General features: G+C 37.9%; 1 protein-coding gene across 1 annotated transcript in view; it reads left to right on the top strand.

The window, feature by feature from the left end:
- The window catches only part of LOC306761039 (cell adhesion molecule 2-like), a gene marked incomplete at both ends in the record, with an annotated part of 235,215 nt that extends 209,733 nt beyond the window's left edge, over positions 1–25,482 (top strand). Inside the window, 6 exons of the mRNA XM_079247119.1 lie at positions 1,412–1,573; positions 2,013–2,103; positions 2,193–2,371; positions 6,352–6,465; positions 20,431–20,553; positions 25,364–25,482. Of these exons, the coding sequence (XP_079103245.1) occupies positions 1,412–1,573; positions 2,013–2,103; positions 2,193–2,371; positions 6,352–6,465; positions 20,431–20,553; positions 25,364–25,482 (788 nt within the window). The remainder of the gene's footprint in view (positions 1–1,411; positions 1,574–2,012; positions 2,104–2,192; positions 2,372–6,351; positions 6,466–20,430; positions 20,554–25,363) is intronic.
- Positions 25,483–25,783: the final 301 nt, after the last annotated feature.

The following is a 25,783-nucleotide window of genomic DNA, read 5'->3' as shown; positions in this document are numbered from 1 at the left end:
CTGCAGTCAGCGCCTTCAGTCTTTCATGATTGTATCTATCTTAAAAAAGAAGAAGAAAAACTTGATGCAATCTAATAAAAGAGCAACACTGAGCAAATTTCAGTCTATTGCTGTGCTTGGTGCACAGGCAGAAGGCAATGCCAAAGTCTTTGAGCTCAAGGACAGTATGAAAGGGACAAGGAAAGGCAGTGGTGCAGGAATCCAATGCTCTGACCTCCCATTTGGAAAGAAGGGGAGATCATAGCACCTAAATGAAGCATTTAACTTCTTTTAAGACTGATGTCATTAGGGAGGCAAATGAAGCAAAAGATGGACAGATGTAATCAAGACATATGCCAAATTGCAGGCCATCAGGCACATAATTTGATGAGGCTGGGTTGAATGGTTTTTGCACTTCCTTGGCAGTGATTGGGATGTTGATGGGCCCAGGGAGGTGGATCAGCTGTTTGGTCCTAGTTCAAGGCAGGTGTCATCAGGATGACTCTGACTGCAAGGTGATCAGATAAAGAGGTATAATGACTCTTTGCTATAAGCCAAATGTATGATTACACTGGCTTTTTTTTTTCTCTTTATCCCAATGCAGCTGGAAATAGTTGGCATGCAACAGGATCAATTGGAGAAGCAGGAGCATATTAAGTAATTTGGTGAGATTTAGTAAAGGTGTTAAGAAAATCACATCCAGAGATATTGAGACTACAGTATATACTGCATGGTCAACAATATACATTTTACATTTGAAGATTCTTGGACTTGAATTAAAGGATATTGTTTTAATTCAAGTTAGTACCAGAAATAATCTCATTGGCCCAAATAAAAGTAGCATCAAGGAAGATGAGCTATTAAAAAGCATTAGTAGTTGGAAAATTTTAGCTAAAACTGGCTGTTTCCTAAGAATACTTTCATTTGATGGTTTAAGTATACCGTGATGTCGCTGTCTGAGAGGAGTCAGGTCTCCCTCCTCATGTTCAGTGAGGGCTTTTCCATTTCTTTGATTGCAATTCATTTGTGCCATACCTGTTACAGTGCTTAGTTTTATTCAAAATAAAGCTGCACAAAGGAATCAGAAAGGAGTGCAATCGAAGATCAAACAATGACAATGACGATACTTCATCTAGTTTTTAAATACAGCTTGGTGTAAGATTGTCACAGATACACAATGTTAGCATCAAATATTTAATTTGCTACTGTACACAGAGAAGGTTTTCACCGCCGTGTTGGTAAGATGTTATGAGGATAATACACTTTTAAATTGCTTTTATTACATGATAGTAGATGGGAAGAAAACCCTGGGAGAGTCTGGCGGTTGATGTAGCACAACTCTTAACTTAAGTGTGAAAAAACGTCAACATCACTTCGATGTATTGTAAGATAAATGTGCTGCACCGCTGACGATGTTCAACTCTTTCCAAAGGTGCAAAAGAGGTGAATGCAAGTGGGAAGACATTTACAGTTCGGAGCTCTTTGCAGCTGCTCGTGGACAGAAATGATGATGGAGTGGCCTACACCTGCAGAGTGGACCATGTGGCCCTCACACAGACACCACAGCAGGCTACTGAAGTACTGGAGGTCCACTGTGAGTGTACACTCTGAGCACATGCTCTCAAATACACACATAAAACATGTGCATGAGGGAAAAGTTAAATACAAAGAAAACAGACATTAAGAAAAGAGATGCTCAATGCTATCATGACTGCTGAAATCAGGTAAGTGGCATTCGAGTTATGAGCAGAAATGATCTCATAGGCCCAAATAAAAGTAGCATCAAGGAAGATGAGCCATTAGAAATGTCACTGTGAATAAGACCATTACTCAGACTTTCTTTTGCACTATTCAGTTGTCGAGTACACTTGTTTGCATTTTCATCTCCTGTGGCATTTGGAATGATCATACTTAGGTCATTTTTGTAAAGAAAAATCAAACACTGACCTGTTTTTGAATGAATTATATAAGAAAAATAATGGCATCATTTCTATGCTGTATCCCATGAGATTACATTCTCCCTGTCTTTCCAGATCCTCCACATGTAAAGATTGTCCACTCCCTTGCAATCCCTCAGGAGGGCCAGTATTTAAAGTTGGAGTGTGTTTCCAAAGGAAACCCATCGTAAGTAACTTAAATTCAGAGTTAGTGTTTGAATCATGAAGAGCGCATGTTGTGTCTTTGATTATCTTACACTTGCCCTTAAATCGAAGGCCAGATCCTGTGATGTGGACAAAGGATGGAGGTGAACTTCCTGACCTGGACAGGATGATTGTAGAGGGGAGGGAGCTCACCTTTACCTCACTCAACAAGACAGACAATGGCACCTACCGTTGTGAAGCGAGCAACCACCTAGGGACCAGCAGTGATGACTATATACTCTACGTCTACGGTGAGTTCAGAGGCAGGGCTGTGTGAGTAATTGCATTTCATGTAATGATGGCCCAAAGTACAGAAACAGATATTTTCCCCTGGTTACTTATTAAACATCACTGACAGATGAAAGAGCTAAAAGAGGACATTTTGGACCCCAATTATGCTACATAGAAATAGTGGGAATACAAGCATCACAAGCACCAAAGTCCACAGCAAAAACCAGGATTTAGTACCTCCTAATCTGCATACTGTATCAGTGCAAAGAGTGATTAGTGGTGCCATATTTCTCAGGGAAAATATGGGCCTTAGGTGACATAAATGCCACCAACGCCTTTCTTTAAATAAACCTGTGTCCCAGATCTTCCACACACAGACACACACCAGGAGGGAAATGTGTGAGAAAGGCAGAATTTAGTGCTGCATTGTCAGAAATACCAGGATAAGTAATTCCTTGTAACGCCAGCAGATGTGGAGGATAAAGGGACTCACTGTCAGGGAAAACAGATAGTTCTTTCTCTCTTCCAATTCTCTTCTGCCATTTGTCTCTTGGCATTAAGTAATGATGCAACAAAAAGGACAGCAGAGCAGTGCATGTCTCTCATACCTCTGCTTTAGAGACGTTAGACAGGTTGTAATGATGGACTGAACAGCAAGAAAGTAACATTTCAGTCAGTTGATCTATAAAATATTACATTAATATGTGTGTGTTTGTGTGCACTTTGGGGACTGTGTTATATGCTCTTTTATTTAAAGCAGATAAATATGTTGTCTTGTGCTTTTCCTTGGATTAAAATCCAAGGAAAAGCATAAGACAACTTCAACAACCGTCAGCTTTGCCAGAGCTAGGGAGATTTCTAGCTCCTGATTGTTTATGACGTCTACTGTTGTAACTAACCAGTTAAAAATGTAATAAACAAGATAACTAAGACTCCCATCAGTAGGTTATGACGTGCTGTGAAATGCATGGACATATACTAAAGTAGAAATATTTTAAAAATCACAGATGTTACGTAAAATAATCAAACTTTTAAAAAATGGAAAAAACAATTATAACATGCATTTAAATTTGTTTATGTTGTTTTATTTAATTAATTTCACTACAAACCATCAGAAGTATGTTATTAAATAAATAGCATTTGCCCACACCACCAATAAATAGTGGGAATGGTGGCTTTGTTGTAGCCAAACTGAAATATCCCTTCAAATAGAACCATGTCTATTCTATACCTATATGCTATTAATTTCTCTAGGCAGAGACTTTATTCAACTCATTGCACAAATGACAAGAGCTTTAAGAGAGCCACGAATCAAGCTGAGACTGTAAATGTCATAGAAATATACTGTAATCTCATCCTCTAAGTAGACAGCATGTTAATGGCTTGTGACTTCATCTTGTTAGTGCTCAGTAATGTGTGCAAACCTGGGAAGATCAAAGCAAACAATGAAATTTCAACATTGTAAAACTAAATAATGTCATTAACTCTACCTTTGACTCAAACTAACATCATTTGTGTTGGCTGTATGATGCTTTGCAGCATTATTTGTGTCCTCTTAATGTTTCCAAGTCTGTAATTGAGATAACTGTTGTAGTTCCAGCTTTCATTCGGACATTGAAAACAACTAAACAAGATCTACTATCTAAATCAAATCTTTTATAGGGACAACTAAAATAGATGGAAATGCAAATTCCAATATGGAGTTAACATACAGGTATACTGGGGACCAATACTTATGATCCTTCAGTCCATAACACACATTATGTAGCGTACTGAATAGGATTGCCAACACACCACAAGCATTTTCTTATTCTTTGATATTGCATTTCCTGTTCCCTTTAACCACTTTTGATTCATCAAGAAATGAATTCTCTTTCAGCTAATTGCTACAGTTCTAGCTCAATTAGTGCACTTCTCACCCATGCTGTGGTATAAGCCTGCACTCAACAATTCCTTCAAATGCCAGCTGAAGCGAACAGCAAGAAAAACCAATGCGCATACTGACGCCGATGATATTAAACTGACAAATTCTGTACCAGCAAAAAAGACTTCAGCGTATGGGAGGGTCAAAGAGTCTTATTCAGATTCATTACTTGTTCGCCTGAAATGGTACTGAGTCTGTTTCTACCCTTCATTAGTGATTAGCACACCTTTTAGCCTTTTACAACTGCCTCCATAATTCTTGAAAAATACCTTTTTAATGGTCCCCCTCCAACAGGGAGACGATTTTCTCTCTTCCCTATTTCCTGCAGACACGTAGTAAGCTGCTCTGTGAGTCACACTGAAATGTCACCAAGACACAGAGGACAGTTAGCCTTGAGAAACACTACCACAGCCAATTAAAAGCCTCTAGCTCACTATAAAATGCCGAGTGACATAAACATTAAAGCCAAGGTGGTAGTGTAACCTCATTAACTTGGTCACACAATGTTTCAATCTTTTTTTTTTTTTTTTTCCCGTTGGCTTTAACATGTGACAATAAGAAAGTACTTCCTAGCATGAAGTACTACCATTGTCCTCTGGTGAGGAGTTGAAAACAGAGGATGGTAATGATGGCTTGACTAGCTTTACGAAAAAATACAGCTATTGGAAAAATGTGTAACTGGCACAGATCATTTGTCAAATAACTCTTCATTTGCTGTAGTTTCCACTTTCTGTCTTCACGAACACCAGCCAACATATGAACAGTTAACTTTTTTTTTTTTCCAACTTCAGAGAACTCCTCACATCCAAGGACAGTTATTTTAAATCATAATAGCAAGAATACTTAGGCTTTAAGTTAGTATGTATCCTTTTTGTTTTCATTGTCATAATGAACCTACTTATTTTAAATTAATTTCACCCAGACTAATAAAATTACCGATTGTAAGCCAGGACACACTTGAGAAATGAATATTTTCATGTCATCATGTCAACATTGACATTATATGTGTTTGTATTTCAATATAACGAAACTCATTTTGTACAGATAACAGGTTAGTTATGTCATGATCTCATGTGATGAAAATGATTATATATGTTCATATCTTGAGATAGGAAGGCTTGTTTTCTTAAGATAAGGGGTTTCTAAATTATGTTAATGAGTAAAGTAACTTTTTCATCACTGCCATTGTTGGATCTGAAGGACAGCTCAAGGACAAAGTAAAGCGAAGTTGAGCTAACCACCTACCCCAAGCACTAAAGTTAGGAAAGCAAATGGAATTTCACATCCATACCTTGACCCAGCTGTGATTTATCCCAAATCATGTGCAAGTTACTGCCTTTCTGCCAACCAGGACACAACAAAGGTTTTTTACATGTTATTTAAACGTAACCAGGGCAATCTGTAAAATGACATCCACCAAGGGGACATTGTAAAAACACCTCTGAACTGTACAAGTGCGAAAAGTGTAGTAGTAAAGTGCTGTTGTATTGCTAGCAGAGCTTATGTTGGTCTCCATCTCATAAAGATTGGAAGCAAAGCATTTAGCAGTTTTACCTAACCAGGCCTTCTAGCCTCCTTCGGTGGACATTGTGGCTCCTTAAACATTAGACTCAACAATGATGTTCAGTGCCATGTTGCAACATTAAGTTAGCCATATTTCCTGTGAGATGATCCTTTATAGGACACCATTATGGCTGCTTCAGTTGGAAGACAGTGATAGCACACCAAACAGTCATATCAATCTCACCATTATCTATTCTTTTACAATTTCAAGAGAGCAAAATAAAAATCAACAAAAAAAGAGGTTGTTGGCAATATTCCAACAGCAAACGCAGCTGAAACTTTATTTATAGTGCACTTAAAAAGCCATAGCTGACCAAAGTGCTCCAATGCACAATGCTGCAGTTGCACATTTTAAACAGCAAGAAAAGGTTCAATAGTTGTATGAAAACAGTACAAATCGCTTCAGTTGTTCATGTATGTTGTTCATTGCATCACTTGTGTGCATTCTTTGTTTTTGTTATCATTATTTCATTATTTTTGTGTATATATGTTTATCTGTGTGCCTTCCACCAGACGTCCCCACCACCCCGCCTCCACCCACCACTCCCCCCCCACATCCCATCCTTCCAGATCCTACAGCTCAATTAGGCACCCACGCCTCAGACCCCACAGTCACTGGCAACAGAGGTACAGTAACCCACCCCACCCCCCACACATCTCTACAACCCCCCTCCCTCAGCATGCTACCCTGTCTTCCAACTTCCTTCTGACTTTTACGTCCCTTGTCTTTCAGCTCTTTCCAATTCTTGCCTTGATACGTTTAGAAACTTTTTAAAAACGTTTTGCCCTGAAGGGCAGGGAGCAAACTGTGTGTGTATGTCACATCAATAATGACATATACATATTAATGACCTCATTAAGATTTTCTTACACTTTCTGAGTTATTGTATGCAGAAGTAGTCTGTTGCATAATCTGTGTAATGTTCTGTTGGTATTTGAAAGATTTCTATGTTTCTATACCCCAACACATCAAAGAAGCAAATGCCATGTCCAGCTGAAAATGTCTTGTCACGGCCACTAAATCATGGAGAATACCCAGTAAACATTGCGTCATTGCTGTCATGGCTGCATATATGTCATTTTTAAATAATTATTTTAATCGAAGCTGATTGTTAGGTTTAGATTAGCGTCATGCTTTAAAATATTAATCATGAAAATGATCAATTTGATAGAAAAGTGTGATGATTCATAAAAGCTCTGAGGTTGTGTCCATTTTCAAGGTTCTGCTCTTGCAAAAGGAGATGACATACAGAGTTATCGTGGATTTAAAGTTAAAATGAACTGATGTGCAGCGGGGATTTAATTGCCATCGTCCTCCAGTAAAACCCAATGCCAAACAAACGTTTTATCTTTTCTCTTCTGAATGCCAAAACCACTTTTATTGCCATCATGTTTAAACCAAAAGCGGAATATTTTGCTGGGCTTTTTTTTATACTCACTGGCAAAGGTGTTGAACTTTATTGAAGTTTAGATGACATAATGCTGCCTTCATCCTGGTTATTAAAAGTCTGACCAGCTCTTTAATCTAGTATACTGCAGGGTGTCTGGTAGTCTTTGCATCCAGCCATGCATGAACATAAATGAACATAAGACTGCACCTCCCTTGGGATTTTATGAGCTGGCTCTGCAGGAACATATGCACAAGCGCGGTTGCTATTTTCTTTCAAATTGGACAGAAAGTTTTCTGCATTATCAGCAAAAATCCAAGCAAAGTGTCGGTGTGAACCAGATCACTTCTGCTTTCGGTGATGGATGCCGTATATCTGTTTTGGTGACTTTAAGAGTCTGTTGTCCTCCACCTCATGCCGATTTTGATTTGCCAGTCCATCTTCTCCCTATCTACCCCCAGGTTCACTATGTTGTGGTGTTAAAATGGCTGACATGCTTTGCAGAGTGTGTGTTTGCATTAAAATGAATCAGACCATCCAGAGGTCTTTCAGCATGTCCAGATGAGCTGGTTATGCATTTAAAGGGGGCCTGTTGAGTTGTTTTGGACAGCTTATCAGTATCCCTATAGGAAGACTTTCTGTGGAGGCACTCTGGTATATCCAGCTGCTCGGATACCATGGGGCAGACTCAGAAAATGCTGAAGGGATTCCATCTCCCACTTGATCCATGAATGCTTTAGGATCCCTCAAGAGGAGCTGGATAATGTGGCTGGGCATAAGGATGTTTTGGCACCACTTCGTCTTTGATTGCATTAGAAATACAAGGGGGTATTGCAAATCTCTCAGGAGGTTTTGCTGTATTAGCTTGTTTGGTTGATGAAACCATGGCATACTGCAGAATGAAACGTCAGCTACAGGGCGACATGCCAATTTTATACTAATGTGCTCCAATGGGCTCTATATGAAGGTCCTGGCAAACTCATATTTACAAACCCATATTTTAAACCAGGAGTAAATATATAGCATGTTTTTAGTTTTTTTGTTTTTTTCAAAGATTCTGGCATAAATGAGCTCATAAAAGTATTTTTAACTTAGAATATTTAACTTATAACTGTACTTAACTATTTTTTTTCTCACAAAATGTTTAGTTTAGCTTTTTAATAAAAAAAAATTAAAAAAAACACAACTGGAGACACATCAGTTTGTCTTTGATCTCTTCTTTTTCTTTACTCCTAAGCAACTTTACTGATTTCCTCATAAAATAAAATAAAAAAAACTCTTACTGAACTTATAACTAAGTACCTCAAGTCTTGCTTTTCTTTTACTGCTCTCAACTTCATGGTGTTCCAGAGTCCCCATCTCAGAATAATTTCCCCTCATCACTGCTGCTTTCTGTAAATTACCATCTTTAAAGTCCCACAGGAGACCTGACTCCCCCACTACTTTCCCTTTGCTTTGTCTTCCTTTCATTTCTCTCTGCGTTCCCTCTCTTCTGCCCTCACATCTCTCTGAAGACCCTGTTAGATAACAGGTTTACACACACTGTAGGATGTTCCTCATCAGTGTGCCTCAGTTCTTCTCTGATGTCTGTTTGTGTAATGCAGGGACACAAGAGAAACTGAGCCTCTCAGTGTATCTTCAGGGAATCTAAATATCAGACTCCATCGCTGCATCCCCACTCACAGGATACCACACTATCTGTTTTCATGTGTCTGCTTGATTTATTACCAGGATTTTTCACAAGCTCGGGATGAAAGCAAACAACTGTGGAGCTATATCGGCCCCCATGATGTTTTTGTCTCCTAATAAAACTGTCTGCCTGTAGAGAGGAAATGCATACTATGACTTCAGCACCGTAGTCTGGATGAAGAGAACATCAGCATATTACGACAAGCTCTTCTAAGTGCACAGTTCTTTGGGTTTCCGTCTTGCTTATACTGGACAAAAGAGGAGAAGCCCTTGTAGATGCTGTTGTAGTTATGGGCCAAAGGAAAAATGTGGCTGAAAGAAAAATATACAAAGGCACCATCATAAGGCTGTCAGCGTTGAATTTCCTTACAACAATCAAGTGTAACAAAAATAAGTGTAAGTAGCCATTTCAGTGTCTTCCCCAATTGGTGTTGCTCTGTTATTAGTTTTAGATTACCAACATTCCTACTTTGACTGACTGGCAAGCAGAAAGAGATTATTTAGTACTGAAACATGAATCTCAGCAGAAACATTTATTATTCTGAAGTTTTTTACTTGTCTTCTGGTATGCTAAACGTATTCTCTAATTCAGCAACATATGTTAATGGAAAATCTGAAAAAGAGAAAAGCTGTAATTCCTTTCGAGGCATAAAAAAAAAATAGTAATTGTCTTTTTTAGTCACAGCAAAAGGTTTTTCTTTGTTTAATAAGGATTTAATATCTATTGTATATTTTTCATTACATAATTTTTATGTCTCGTTTGGCTAACATGGTGACAGATAGTACGAGGACCTTAAATAATCCCGCACTCTTCAATAGAAACATTTATTCATCCTTATAGGTGAATAAATATTTAACGCTGTAACCTCACCAGCTCCAGTGGCTTATGTAAAATCCACAAAAACCAGTGCTTATAAATCCTACACTTGTTGACCTTTGGAGTGTGGCTAGTGTACAGGATTTCAAAAGATTCCTGTTTTTCCATCCTTTTTGTATACTGTCTGGACTGATGCATAACTGCAGTCGGTGATTCACTTTATTAATGAGGTGCTGGCAGGTATGCTCAACACTCACACTGCTTCAATAGCCCGGCCAGCCTTAATGGCTATAATAACTCTTTCCTAAGTATCACAGGTCTATGTAATGGGCCCTCCCTTGCACGAACACACACATATACTCGTTCTCTGTCCTCATCAGCACTGGGTTCTCTGAAATTTGCCAAGTGTCTTTCCCTTGCTTGCAAATTAGCTTTGACCTTGTGATTTTTAAAGGTTGAACCACGCACAAGGGTTCCTCTGCTGTTTAAAATATTTACCATTCGCTCCCGATGATCAGCGTTCGTGTGGCCAACCCCAGCCCCCATAGCCTGTTATTGCTGCAGAAAAAGGACCCACTGCTGAGAAGCCAGCAATTATTCATGCCTATTGTCTGTGCCTGTGGAGAGGAACAGAAAAAAGCTAAAATAATACCCATCTACCTTCTCAAAGAGTAAAACTTCTCTTTTCTAAGGCAGTTGTTCTCTGAAAGGAACTCAAGTTAAAAGTATAGAACCCTTGAGACTTTTAATCAATGAGTAAATCTTGAAGTGGAAGATATCAGAACTTTTTCCTAAACTGATACCAAGAAGCCGGTTCCTACTCAACATCTAAACTATCAAAGAAGGTTACTATGGTAATCTATCTGCTATAATTTTCTTCAGTAAAAATTAAATACAAAATCAGTCATTCATCTCCTCTGGAAGACAGTAGAGACAGCAGAGCAACTGGTTGGGGTTCAGAATTTGGTATTATTGTCTAAGCTTTTTGGATTAAGTGAAGTTAAGTTGGGTGAAGAACTGTCCAACATATTATCAAAAACTGGAAGGAGGGAAACCATTGTCCTCCAGGAAGACGTGGTCAGAAAAACATCTAATGCAAAGGTGATTGGTCACCACTTAAACTTTGTAGAAGCTGAAATCAGTCATTAGACATGAAATTTAAAATTGTGGTGGAAAATAACACACACACACACACACACAGACCCATGTGTCACAAGAAATAATGCAAAAAAAAAACCAAAAACTAAAAGTTAAATGTTAAAATTATACCTCACATGAGCCACATGGGAGGAATTATAATTTTAAAAAAAACGTAATGCTGATGAGTTTTGAAATTAACTGCTTTTGACTTAGACACCTTCATTTCCAGTGTTACCATGATGCTGCAAATTTGTTAGAATTGTGGCACATTTATAGTCCCGCACTGAGTGAGCGTGTTGTCAGAACTGGTACACTGTGAGCATGTGCAGAGGGCATTAGCACATACAGGACAGAGGAATGAGGGAGAAGACAAATAAAACTGGGGAAAAGTTTTATAATCACACATCTATACAGACAGGAGCAAAACCAGAAAGTCATTTTGTGTGCACAGATTAAATTTTTATTTGCTCAGATTAAGTTATTTGAACAAAAATATTTTCTGTTTAAAATATATTGATATGCTGGCAAAAAGAATTGGCTTGCACTTTGCTCTGCTCACTTAGGTATATTAAAGCAATAAAAGTAAAAGAGGTTATTATTGGTTCATGTTGCAATAACAGCAGATAGAGAAACAGCAGTTGTATTCTTGAGCACATGTAAGACCTCTAAACCAAATATACCATATTTTGCCTTTGATACTTGCCACCAACTCTAACTGTTATAGACTCTGTGAGCTGGTCACATTGGCACCTCTCTACCAGTTACTGACATATTGCATTCGCAAAGGATGCGCACAAGCAGTACTTGAAAACAAAGGCCACAAGGCAGCCATGATAATTTTATGTATGCATGTTTAAAAGCAACAATACATTCTCTACCTTATTGTGAGGAATCAAATATCAAATCCCAACTATGGTCTCTTATTCAGTTACTTGCTATCATTTTCACAGATTTCCTTGGAGACAATCTGTCCTTTTAACATGTCTTTAGTATTTTTTAAAAATGAGAAAAAAAAAAAAAAAAAAAACAAAGTTCAGATTTTTTCCAAATTTGCCAAATCCTTTTTGGTACAAATATTTTTAATTACTTTGTACAATTTTGACAAAAAAAAAAAAAAAAAAAAAAAAAACCAGGAAAAGACGACATCATCAACAAATGTGTGAGGTCAAATAGAACATAGGATGAATTAATGATCATAATAGATGATGATTTATCTATTGCTGTTAAAACGGCCTTGCAGGAAACAGGCTGATTGCTTTCCTCAGGTAATACTTTATGACTTTAACCCCACATTCACCTTGAATTTTCTTAAGAATGAGGACCAGCCTTTTGTGAAAAGTCAATAAGAAAAGAGACAGTTTTCATTCCTAGGAGGGATTTTGTAACTGCTTTATTTCATTGGTATTGATCTTGTTTTAAAATGGAGGACAACAGGTTAGGCTGTCTGATGAGCAAAGGACATCATTTCTTAAGGGCAAGTATCCAGGGCAGCTGGTTAGTTGCTGGGTTTAATGGTGAAATGGTTAAATATGTGACAGCACAGACCCTCTCTTCCCCATGTCACCTTCCAATCCCCACTCCTCACACCATAAAGCCGAGAAGCACAGGAGAAATGAAAACATAACGCAAAGGTCTCTCCACTTATTGTTGGCAAGTTTATTGATGACCTGTCACATTAACTTGCTGTGGGGAAGAGTTATAACAACAATTTGGAATAGAGTTTAAACAAAAAAGAAAAAGGAGAAATCATTAAAACCAGAGGCAAGTATTATTAATTATGCAATAGCTATTCTCTTAAATCTCAATAGCAGAGGACACTTTTAGTAATCTTAGGAAGCATTCATAAAGCAGTATTTAAAAAAAAAAAAAAAAAAAAAAGTCCCATTCAGTCTTTCAGTCATTCTTTTTGTCCTCATACAGAACATTTTTTATGATTTGTAGATCCTTAAAAAAATGCTCATCATGTTGCGGTGATATTGAAGTTGCTTTTGTTTTGCTTTGCTTTGTGCTTTTCCTCCATCTCTGAGAAATCCTCGGAAGCTGCAACTATACGGTCACGACAAAGTTGCCGCCGACGTAGCGGCACTGGCATGTTTCTTCTTCCTCCTTTTTGGTGCTTTATTGCATTTTTTGAGAGGTTATGGATTTTGCTGAACATCAACCTGCTTTGATAGATTCTCGCAACTTAATTAATTCATGTGATTAATTATCTTGCTGTGTTTATGATTTGATGCAGTCACCCTGCTGACCACCAATTCTTTTCACTTCAAGACAAAAAAAAAAGAAAAGAAAAAAAAAATAGGTGGTTTACTATTGAAGATAGTGTCCACATGTGGGCTTTATTGAATGATTAGCTGAGGTAATTTGTTTTTTCAAAATCTAATTAATCCACTCTGACCCAGCAAGCGCAGTGCAAGGACACACACAAACACACCGCTTGGTAACATCTCCTCTTGTGTGTCTTTCTAATTCTTTCAAGCACTTGGGTACAGATTTCAAAGGCAGAGAGAAAGTTTCAGATTCTCTGTTGCTGTCTTGAGTGGCCCTTTCATCCAAACTGTTGGACCACCATCAGGGGCCTCATGCACAAATGCTACATGTGTATGAAATTGTTCCATACGCCATGTTCCATGCACACTTCGAGCAGTACAAAAACCAATCTACCGGATGTGACAATACACACATGCAGACTTTGTATGAAAGTGAAAATCTGCAAAATACTGAAACTGTTTTTACCGTAAACTTTCTAAAGTCAGAATGGATTCGGAAATAAACAGCTTCATGCATCGTTAGCCAACAGGAGCAGACCAATTCTAGGAGCTTTGCAGAAGCTTGAATTCCTGATTCGCATGTCAGAGGTCTGTTTAATGTTACAGATGGTCCTGACTTCTTCATCCTCTTCAGTTAGAATTTCAGATCCAACCATTTATGAACACGTCTGTAAGTTGTAGCTAAAATCATTAGCCGTGATGCACATGTAACAACATTGATCAGTTACTCAGATAGGATGCAGAAATGCACAAGAGCTTATAAAACTGAGTTATAAAGCATGATGAAGGAAACGATTGCTCAGGATAACCTATCAATTTTGTTTTTGTATATATTACAAAACAGTGTAAGTTTACAGTAAACTCAAATTCACTGTTTATTTACTTTTTATTATATGTTTGTAAAATTAGCAATTTGAAAAACTATCTATTTATAACAGTTTTTTTTATGTGAAATGAATTATTTCCTTTAAAAAAAAAAGCAAAATCTAAAATGGTATACCCACTTGTTAATGAGATTTTTTTTTTTTTTTTTATGTTATTTGACATTAGACATTTCAACATGGAGTTTTAGTCATCTTTTTGGTATTTTCCTGAACATGAAAAATTCAGGAAAAAATTAAAAAATTGCATGTTTTTTTTATGTAGACACCATTTTCATCTGTGACACACAGCCTCTGAGAAAAACTGTATTTTTCACTGCATGGGTGAAGGTTTGTGTCCTTGGTTTTCTGTGTCTTTGTCTCAGTCATGAGCCAGGTATGCTGGACAGGACAAACAAGAAAGGAAAAATGTTCAACCTTTAGTCATTAAGTAGCAGAACAGCTAAAGGAGAGCAAGCAACCGCTAGTTATGTGTGTTTGTGTGCTAAAAGCATTAAGACAGGATGTTTTTCTCGGAAGAAATGAATCTTCAAGAGATTCCTGGAAGTAGAGGGATGCCTATGCTCTGTGTGACAGGATGAAAATACAAGAAGACATTTCTGAGAAGAGTGCTGGAGTCAAGAAGGAGCATGAAACTGGATGCAGACCATGAAGTTACTCCATTGGTAACAGACTTGATTTCCGTCGTGTCAGCCAGTAGTGCTCTATGAGTGGCATGCTTTTTTTGGTTACTTTAAAGGCTTCTGGGTCTTTTTGTAAGACATTTACTGTGCATCAAGCATTACAGCTACATCTAAGGTGATAGATAACCTTGGATTTGGTGGCATTTTTGGTCAAATGGAAAGCAATTGTGTGTCCGTACTGTGGAAATCACAAATACATCTAGGAATCGCTTGGATAACAGAAAGCATGGATGTGGATGGTCAGGCCCACGAAGTTGGTGTATAGTTGAAGAGAAAAGAAACCAGCAGCAAGCCTTAGGGCACCCCTGAGGAGAAGCAGTGGGATGTGGTTCTTGCTTTGCTATGATACCATGAAAGATGCGTGAGATAGAATCAAACCAATATCATGCTTAACCCATGATGCCTTTTACTTTACACAAATTGTAAGATGGCATGGTGTCAACTCCTGCTGATACATTTAGCACAAGAACTCTGGACTGAGCTGCCGATGCAGCTCCAGCTGCCTTTGAGGCCTTTGTCACAGAAAGCATATCTGTTTTTTTGTTTACTGTACATTTCTAAAAGCAGTTCATCAAGAAGGGTATGTTTAAAAACTGTTTTTGGTAACCATAGGATGCAAGTGGCTGAACTTGTCCATCATTCTCAAGATGGCCAAAATAAATCACGCATTTTTATGAAAGAAAAAAGTAACAAAACAACAAAATTAAAAAAATTACAACTTAAAATAGATGTTTAAAGACAGTATGAACTCTGTGTGCCACATAGCGCAATTGGATAGCATGGACTATATTGATGCACAGCAACAGGTTTATTGAAGTGGGGAAAGAAAGAGACGGTTCCATATCGTACAGATCTCGTGACAACTTTGTTTGAATTTACTGGCAGATTCAGTCGTTTTCACAAAAAGTTACTGCAAACTAAGTTGATTTAAAAATTGAAGCAGCAAAACTTCTGGCAGCTGAATGAAAATGATCTAAGCTTTGCTAATGCAAACTTATATTTTCTGTTCAAGCTTAATCATTTGCTCACGGACATTTTCAAAGATTCTACAGACACAAGGGCACTGCAGCTCTTTAAAGCCTATGTGCCAAAACTAGCCACTGCCTTATTGATCTGAGCAATTGAGCCTGTTGCTTCACAGAGCTTCATCTAAAAACGAGAACGGAAAGAGCACAATCCAGAAGAAGAAAGGGATACCTGTAAGGGGATGAATTTTGATATTTAAAGCCAGGGGGGAAGAGATAGAATGACCGAGATGTGCTGTGTGTTAAGTCGCAGTGTGGAGAGAGAATTTGAGCAGCATACTAATTTGATGAATTAAAGGATGCTGTGTCAGATCATTTCTGACCTTTAATAAAAGAGACTACTTTAGATTAAAGAAAGTGTTGAGGATGATATATTGGAAGACTCAGGAGATCCCGTGATAATACCTTAGCCGTTGACAAAAATTTCTTGTGAAGATCGACAGACTCTTACAGTGGGCAGTGTTTTGCGTATACACCATAGACTTTATATAGAAAGATGGACGTAGCCTCCATGACGTCACCCATAGGTTTCTGAAGAACTGACATGAAGCTCGGTGGGCAGTTCCTACCATCGCCATCTTGGCAGGGTCATGCGCGTCGTCTCACCCGGAAAATGCAAATATGGGCAAAGAGGTGGAGCTGAGAGGGAGGCTGTGAGCATCATGGCGGATGATTGACATCGAGTGAACTCCAAGCTGCCTGTAGCTAAGAGCTAACCAAGCTAACTGATAACAGCAGCTAACCAGCTAACAGAGGTAAACAGGCTAAAGCTAAGTCACGCTGTTAATCGGCTAAAAACTGCGGTTGTTTTACATTCTTCTTACTTGAAGCGGGAGATTGGGTATCTGTCATTCAAAATGATACGCCCCTAAATATGCCAAACTTTGAGATTAAATTACTTTTAAACAGGTGAGTTAGAAAAAAATTCACTCCCCCGAAAGTTGTCATGAAGGTAAACCTGACCTATAAACTTAAAATGGATTTTTGAACCAGGCTGTAAACATGTTTATTTCTGCCGTGAAGTTGGCCTTTTTAACATGGGAGTCTATGGGGATTTGCTCTGTTTTGCAGTCAGCCCCTAGTGGATGAAGGGGGAATTGCAGTTTTATGCACTTCCGCATAGGCTTCACTTTTAACCGCTGGAGGTTGCCGCTTGCTAAACACACATATTTATATTTACTGGATTCTGTAATGAAAAGCCAACGTAAAACTGTTTCCTTACAAAAGGATTATAACCCCACGAAATGTACGTCAAATCATATTGTTTCCATCTTCAGCTCTTGTACAACCTCCTAAAAACAGTATCACAGTCACATCTCGTCGCAGCAAGCCCACATGGAGCCAGCTGGATAAGATGGGGAGTTAGTGAGGCAGTTTAAGACTTGTCTCCGTTCAACCTAGCAGTGGCTCACAGAACACCTTAACCCTTTTAATTTATTAAACAAGCAGCTCACAAGGCCAGGCGACAGGGAGGGTGTTATAAATATTAAAGGAAGAGTTTGCTCTGCCACGCTCTCATATTAAATCATACAGAGAAGAATGTATATGCCCTTATTAAAAGATAATGTGTTCAGGAGTCATAAAAATGTAAAACTTACCAGGAAAGATTCCTCTCTTTCTGTCTTTTTCTTCTTCTTGGTTTAAATGAAATGTCTGCCTATTTGTATCCATCAGTTTCTGCTGTTTTTCCCTTCTTGTCTGTCTTTGCAAACACTTGCAATATATCATGCTTCCTCTAGAAGCAGTGCACTACAAGGAAATAATAGAAGAACGGATTTAAGCACTTGCTTAAAAAGTATTTACAAAAATTATGAGCTGATGTTATGTCGTGTGTCTTTCTATTGTGTCCTGTGAAAAACAACTTTGTTTGGCTTGAAGCATGCTTAAAATGGGTATTCCATCACTTTAGTGTCATATTCCTTTCTCATGGTTACATGTCATGAACAGATTTATATTTTTATTCTGTTTATTTCAATTTAGCTTTATCTGTATTGCACCACTTCACAGCAATGTCACCTCAGGGCAGCTTACAGACAGATCAATTCGAGCCAATTCATAATAAATAGCCTTGTTAACAAAAACCAACAGATTGCATTGAATCTTGACTTTGATCCAATTCCCCATCCTGATGCATGAGGCGACAGTGCAAAGAGAAAAACTCCCTTTTAACAGGAAGGCAAAAACTCTAGCAGAAACAAAGTAGGATGGAGGGTGAAGTGGACAGGAAAGAGAGACCGACATGCACTGCAACCTTTACCCAGGAAGGCCTGCAGAGAGGAGAAATTCATGAAGGAAATACATTTTACTCATTGGCATCCCCTAGTGATAGTTAATTCTGCGTCCTGTCTCTTCTCTAAGCTCCCTCCATGCCAGAAAAACAAATAAACAGTCTGATGTTGACTTTTGTCTCATCTCTTGTTCTGTCAATTTGTTTTTCTTTTCCTCTCTCTTTGATGTTTTTTTTGTTTTGTTTTGTTGTTTTTTTTTGCTGAATCACCCACTGAAGATGTTCAGAACGGCCAGTGTGTTGATAAGCAGCTGCCTGCGTATCTCACAGTGCCACAAAACAAAAGCAGCCGCAACTTGATGCCCCAGGCTGAAAAAATGAAGTTGTGAAGCTCCAGAAATGTGCTTGATCAAGGTCAATGGGCCGTCAGAATGAGTCAAAAGCAGACTGTTAAGGTTGAAGTTGTATATCGTTGCTTAAAATGGTCGACTTTTAAGGAATACTGATTTACATTTTATACCTTATAATCTCAGCCTACGCAGTCTATGATTACAGTCTCTATTAAACAGTATGTTAAGACAGAATAATAGATAAAATAGACAAAAGAATAATTTTTTTTCAATTTTTTACTTTGTGTGCTGCAAACTGACATCTCAGGGTCTTACAATTCCTTTGCTGCCTTTTCTCAAACTCAAGATAATTTCCATTAAAGTCAAGTAAAAGTGTATTTTGTAATATATCTTGTAATTTTGGTACCTACTTAAGTTTTCTGTACAACTTATTATAGTATGTAAAATGACTCTAAATAATAACAAAGATGTGAGTAAATATTTTACCCTTGAAAGACATTTGAAACGATGAGGTCACAGTATTTAGGATGCAACGGAGTATCTGTGAGCATTAGGAATGAATCAAACATACAAATAAGCAGCGAGGACCACGTGGATTTTTGCTGACTTTTTAAAACTTTTGGCACTTCACATATACTTTGTAACCTATAAAAGAACCAGACATGTTCTAGAAAAAGTGAACAGCTTTGACTTACAATTCTACATCAAACCCATTTAACAGGCAGCAGAAGAGGAGCCGGCCAGGCAGTGAGTGTGTATGATGGTTAACGAAAACACAGGCACACATCGTCATGACAGATAGAGGTGAGAAGACACAGCCGTGTGTAACTAAACGCCCCGGTCCTCGCCCTGCTGGGTCCTGCCAGGGGAACATTCCTCTACTCTCTGCTCCACTGACCAAGCAGAACTTCAGCACAGTGAAACAACGTTCCTCACATCTGTGTCTATGAGCGTGCGCGACGGTGTGACTGTGTGTTTGTCCACTGGGACGCATTGAAGTGTGACGGCCTGGTCACTCACACCATGGAGACTTATGAAGCGAGAGCAAGCCAGCTGTTCAATTTGGCCTCATGGGCAGACAGAAAGAAAAAGCAGAATACTGAAGAGAAGCCGAGTCAATATATGGACATGTGCTGTATGCATAACTCATCCTCCTATCGCTGCTTTCCCTGCTCTGACATTGCCAGATTAGCACACATCAAATGAAGTATAACACATGGAAAGTAGTAGGGTTGTATATGGCATGCCATGACACTTGAAAGACAATAATTAGATTGCACTCCTGTAATTTCTCAGCTGTCGTGGGATGATATTAATAATACAGGCTATTCCGTTGCCCATCTCCTCACTGCTGTCACTGTCGACTTGTAGATTTAAGCACACTGGTACCTTTACATCTTGAATGTATCTTTGTCGTTTCCTTATTGTTACCTTGAAAAATCTGACTTTGAAGGGGAATAAAAGTCACTGAAAACTCTATATAACCTCTTGTTGCAAGAAAAGAAAACCTTTTTGGTTTTTTTTGCACGAACAAGTAGGTTCTTCAGTCTTTAATGGCTCGACTGTCATCTATACTGCATTTCAACCAGCTGGGGACGTGTAGCAGTTCTCCAACATCTAATTCATTTTCCTAACAATAATTCTTTCTCAAAAAATCAGAAAAAGGCAGATCTTTTCTTTTTATTTTCCATGTGATGATTTATTTACTGTGTACAGCTCTTTCTCTTCTGCCCTGGTTTGCATGTTGGGGACTCCTGCGGCACTGTGGGGGTGGTCCTGAATTATTCACTTCTTTTTTTCCCCCCCAAGTCCCTCTTACATTTTCTTTTCCCTTCATTTTGCAGGGCGAATGCGTGTCTGACTGTCTCTTTGTGTCAATGTGGTGTCCGTCTCTCTTCTTTTTCTGTTTTATTATTCTCTGAGAGTTTTGCGGCTCTGCTCTGACTGCATGATGTGCAAAGAGAGAGGAATGACAGCAGCTCAAAACAATTGTTAAAATAGGATCTGGATATCACCTTTTCTTTCTGCATGCTCTTTTTTATCTTTCTTTTTCTGCTCCTCTGCTCTCACTTTGTAACCTCACTAACCAACACTTTGATCCTCTCTTTTTGCCTCTATCCAGATCCCAATGCACTGGGGCAGCATGGCACTGACCACGCCTTGATCGGCGGAGTGGTGGCGGTAGTGGTCTTTGTCACCCTGTGTTTAATCATAGTTCTGGGAAGATACCTCGCCAGGCATAAAGGTAAAAACCCAAATGGACCAAAATCAACAATTTCGCTTTAATAAATCATTAGATTTTTTTGGTGATCAAACAGCATCCTCTATTCTGTTCTTACATTTCTTACAACAGATTTTCTCTTGGCATTAATGACAATCTGAAGCAACATGGCTCCACCGAGTGGAGTCCAATAAAATTATAATAAAGTGAAACGTGGTTTTGAATGTCCGTAAAAAACATTTATATGGATCAAAGTTATTATGTAAAGTATTTATTTGCCTCATATTTTAGAAAAGTTTGGAAATTTTGAAAATTTCTATACATCAAACCTAGTTTGAAGAATATTGGTCAATTTAACTTTACTAGCATAAATGGGTTCTGGATTCAATAAGAAGTCATTACTTAATGTTGGATCTCACCAAATTGTATTACATTTTCCAAATGTAGGAAAGAAAGAACACTAGTTCAGTGCTCCTCTGTCCAGGTTTTAAGGAACTCCTGCCCAGCATGTTTTCGGGGCACATTAACACCAGCCTTTTTTATTCAAAATAAATTTGAAATAAATTCTGCTTTGAAATGAGTAATGTTAATTCAAAAACAAATTCTGAATTGATTCTAAGAAGCAGGCTCGGTCTGCCTATAAACTTAGGTTTCAGTCTGTTTCAAGCAGACCAAATACAGAAAGCAAACTACAAAACAAAGTGCATTGTGGGTTCACAAGTAAACACAGGCAAAACATACATGCACATACATACACTCTGAGCAGGTATAATGTTTCACAGTCGAACATGGAAGAATTTGAATCTGAACTGAGTCCCTAATCGAACCGCATCTAGTGGATTAATGTGATGTGAGCGCACCCTTAGCGCTAACCCTGCTTTAACACGCCTGACTCAAATGAATGACTCATTAGGAAGCTTGCAAAGAACTTGACAAGCAGTTTAATTAATCTGAATCAGGTGTGCTGGAGTTGGAAGAAACTGAAACATGCAGAATAGGGGTCCATAGAAACAGACCTGAAAAATGCTCCTCTTGTCAGTTGAAACCATGATTAAACTATCCAGCCATGAAAGAAAAAAAAAACGTCACATGTGGTTTACTTCTATGTATTACTTCAAAAACACAGTAAAGCATGACGTTGGCATAATCATGCTGGGAGCCAGTGTTGCCAGATCTGACTGACATTTTCTTGCCCAAACACAACAAAACACCCGCCCACCTCAATAAAAACTAGCCCAAATCTCAACCTCTCTAAAAGCTCCTGGTAATTCTGTTCAACTATTGCATGTGTAATAAAAAAAAAATGCCATACACACAGAGGCAGTCCTGGCTAGTTTTGTGCCCTGGGCAAACTGCCCATGACACACATACGCACACACACACACATACACAACACAAGGATATTATATTATTTGTTATTTTCCTAAATATATTTTTAAATGCAAAAGTTGTTTACAACTATTTACAACTTGCATTAAAATGTGTTTGGGTCATCAGGCAGTGCTTCACCACATGAAAGAGCAAGTGTAATCTAAAACCTGACTTTTCTGACCTTCAATGATGAAAAATCATAATTTACATCATATTATATCTGTTGTGTAGTTGTATGATTGATGCTGATGATGACAAGTCCAGAGAGACACTCCTGTGACATATTGGACCGTGGGAGCTGCTCTAAAATATTTTAGAAGTGCCCCTGAATTTAAATTTGAGATACAATATGTAAATTAGATCCCACTTAACAGTGGGATCTAATTTACATCAGTTACCCAAATAAAATAAACAATAATAATGCACAAATTATCGTTTGTTAACATCCCATTATTAACTCAGCATAACACACTAAAAATTATTCAAAAAGCATCATAAAGTTTACAAAATATCATGTCAATGTATATTGACATCACATGAATGCTATTTAAGTTATTTAAATTAGCATAGACCCATGTATAGCATTAAAAACTCCAGTCAGGACATACTATGGCTTACCAAATTCCCAGAATAACGTGTGAACCTGCACTTGTTGTGTTGCAAACACACACTAACATATTCTGTGGCTAAGTAGCAGCATATTAGCAAGAGGATAATAAAAATTATTTCATTACATGCACGATAACGTCAATCATAGGGACCTGCATACCCTTATCTTTAGACCGTTTTTCTTCTTTCCTCCTCTTTCTGAACTGGGCGCCTCATGGTTTCTTTGGTCTTTTGTCCATTATACCACGCTTTTGACTCGACTAAACATCATCACCTCTCCATACGTCAAACACCCAGAGCTAAGATTGATGTCACGTGATGTGAACAAATTCATGTTGATGCAGACAGATCCGTGTTTTCTTTTTATTTTTTTTTCCTTTTTAAAACATTTTTAAAACATTTTCACGCAATAAATTTAATATTATACACACATGTTAATTTTATGAATGATATATATATATTATTATCATTTATGAATGATAATAATAATAATAATAATAATAATAATATATACATACATATATATATATATATATATATATATATATATATATATATATATATATATATATATATATATATATATATAATTTGGATGCAGTGGTGTGTGTGTGTGTGGGATAATAAGAGTTTAGTCTATCCCCGCCCCCTCCCCTCTTTTCCTCCATGAGGAACTTGTTCACAACGTCTACAGTTGCGAGTTGTTCCCCCCTCCCGTCTCCCCCCTCCCTTTTCTTCTGACACACACACAACCGGTACAGGCCTACATTACTCTCAGCAGCAAGTTGACATGGTAGTAGCGCGTCCAGCGCTTATTAACTTGACGTACAAATGCGCTGTATTATTCTGCAGAACTGCTGATTTTTTTTTTTTTTTTTTTTTTTTTTTTTTTTAGGGCGCTCGTGCGCCTCCCAAAAGGCTGCGCCCTTGGCGGTCGCCCACATTGCCCATAGCAAAGACTGTCCCTGCATACACACACAACTGTTCACACTCACAAACAGGTTCCCCAACCCACTTAAAATGAATCAATCATAACTATTAAGTCAGTTAAACATCGTTCAGTTGGAACAATAGAGTGATCTTACATAAACAGCGGGACTTCTTGAGCAAAGGAACGTTGAACACAGACAACTTTGTAGAGTCAGTGAAAGACAAGTAGGCAGGCTGACACATGGAGGAATCAAATTTCCCTAATGGCCTGGAAGGTTTTAGATTAACTTTTAAGCCTTTTTGCGGCACTAACAAGTGACCATTACCATTTCAAAGGGACACTTACTTAACCATTTTATTATCTTTTTTAATTTTAAACTAATGATGAATCCTCTGTGTTGTGGAATTTCTCAGACATGTTTCATTAATAAAATTGTCCACATTGTTTTCATGTTTCCAAAACACTTGTTTAATTTTAATAAAACACCAAAATAATAAAAGACTTCGCAAACACACCTCAACTCGTCTCTGGACATTGCATTAATTTAAATCAAAAGCCTTAGGGACCTCTTTTCGGAACACCAGGTTGGGAACCACTGGTTTAGATAACTGAGACTGGTAAAGGGCATAACCTAGGGGTGTCAGTCCTTAAGTGCCACTGTCCTGCAGGTTTGGGATGCTTCCTGCTGCAGCCCATCTAAATCACAGAAATAGACAGAACTTGACAACAAGCTGTTAAAGAAAAACATCTAAAGCATGCAGGACTGCAGCCCACAAGAGCCATTAACACTGCAGGCACAAATACCAAGCTTGACCAGGAAACTCGCAGTCTCCCCTGTAGCTCTGTACACTAATGTAATTTGTGGCATGTGTTTACTCCACTGACAAATGAAGAAATTACACATTGTGAATCCCCACAAAAACATGAGTTCACCGATTAAATTGAATTGATGTATTCAAACTTATTTTGTTCATAGACCTTGTTAATTCTTGCCATTAGTTTAAAAGATGTCAGTCAACACGCTCACAATGGCAAAAATGGAGCTGAGATGGAGATGATACCATATTGACTTGTGTGGGGAAAGAGATGTATTTATTGATGTAGTAATTTAATGCTTTTTTAAGGGGAAATCTAAGATGTACCTGGGAGCACTAATGGAAGCCAATGGCCAATCTAAAGTCCACTTTAGCTTAATTCTGAAAGATGCCATTTTGAACATTTATGGTTTAAGCTTTCCTTTTTGTCAAATGAACCCATTGAAAGGTTAAGAGCTAAATCAACTGCTTGTTAGCTTGTTTTTGGTCAGTGTGTCATACTCACACTAATATAGACTTAAGCTAATATTAACCCTCAGCAGCATCACCCATTTTACAAGTTTGCTGTTTTATGTATATATATATATAGATATATATATCTATATATATATATATAGATATATAGATATATATAGATAGATATCTTGTTTTATATATATATATATATATATATATATATATATATATATATATATATATATATATATATATATATATATTGTTATATATAAATATATTTATTGTTATATGTATTGTTTTGTTTTTTACGTTAAGACAGCACTAACATGGCTGTTTTGTTTTTTTTTATACTGTAGAAACTAGACATTGTAAATTGATTGCACCGGCAGGTAAATCTAATTATTTTAGAAAAAAAAAATCAATGACATTTCTCCTCTTCTGCTGAATCTTTCTACGGTTTTACAAACTCACTCTACTCTACTTACATATACCACACTATCCCAGTTTCTCATCTTTCTGTTTATGAATAATGTAGCATCACTGATGTTGTCTTCAGATGTGGTTTTTTTTTTGCCTCTGGCACCCAACACCATGCAGAGCTGCTCAGTATTTGTTTTCCTTGAAATAGGTTTGTTTTTTCATCCCATAGGAACATACTTGACGAACGAAGCCAAAGGAGCTGATGACGCGCCCGATGCCGACACAGCCATCATCAACGCTGAGGGCAACCATGCACACGCAGAAGAAAAGAAAGAATACTTCATTTAGACTGCAGAGGGAGCAGTGCAGCTCTCTCTCTCTTTCTCTCCTTTCCACCTTTCGGTCTCTGTATCTGTTATTTTCTCTTTCAGTCTCCCACTGTTCTTCATCTCTGGCCACTGCCCGCTTCAGAGGAGGCAAAGGCAGAGAACTTCTTTATCTATATTCCTATTATTTCCTTTCTTTTTTCAGTCCATTTTTCTTGGTCACATTCTCCTCTTAATTATTACTTCATTTCCGGGTGATTTTTTTTTTCAGTCTGCAGCTTGCTGTTGCTGCTGGAGCCGTCCCTCTTCTCACGTTTTTTTTG

The sequence above is a fragment of the Telmatherina bonti genome, assembly GCF_933228915.1.
Source record: "Telmatherina bonti genome assembly, chromosome: 10".
NCBI classification, from domain to species: Eukaryota; Metazoa; Chordata; class Actinopteri; order Atheriniformes; family Telmatherinidae; genus Telmatherina; species Telmatherina bonti.
Note: the sequence above shows the minus strand (reverse complement) of the source record. Positions and strands in the feature narration are given on the sequence as shown.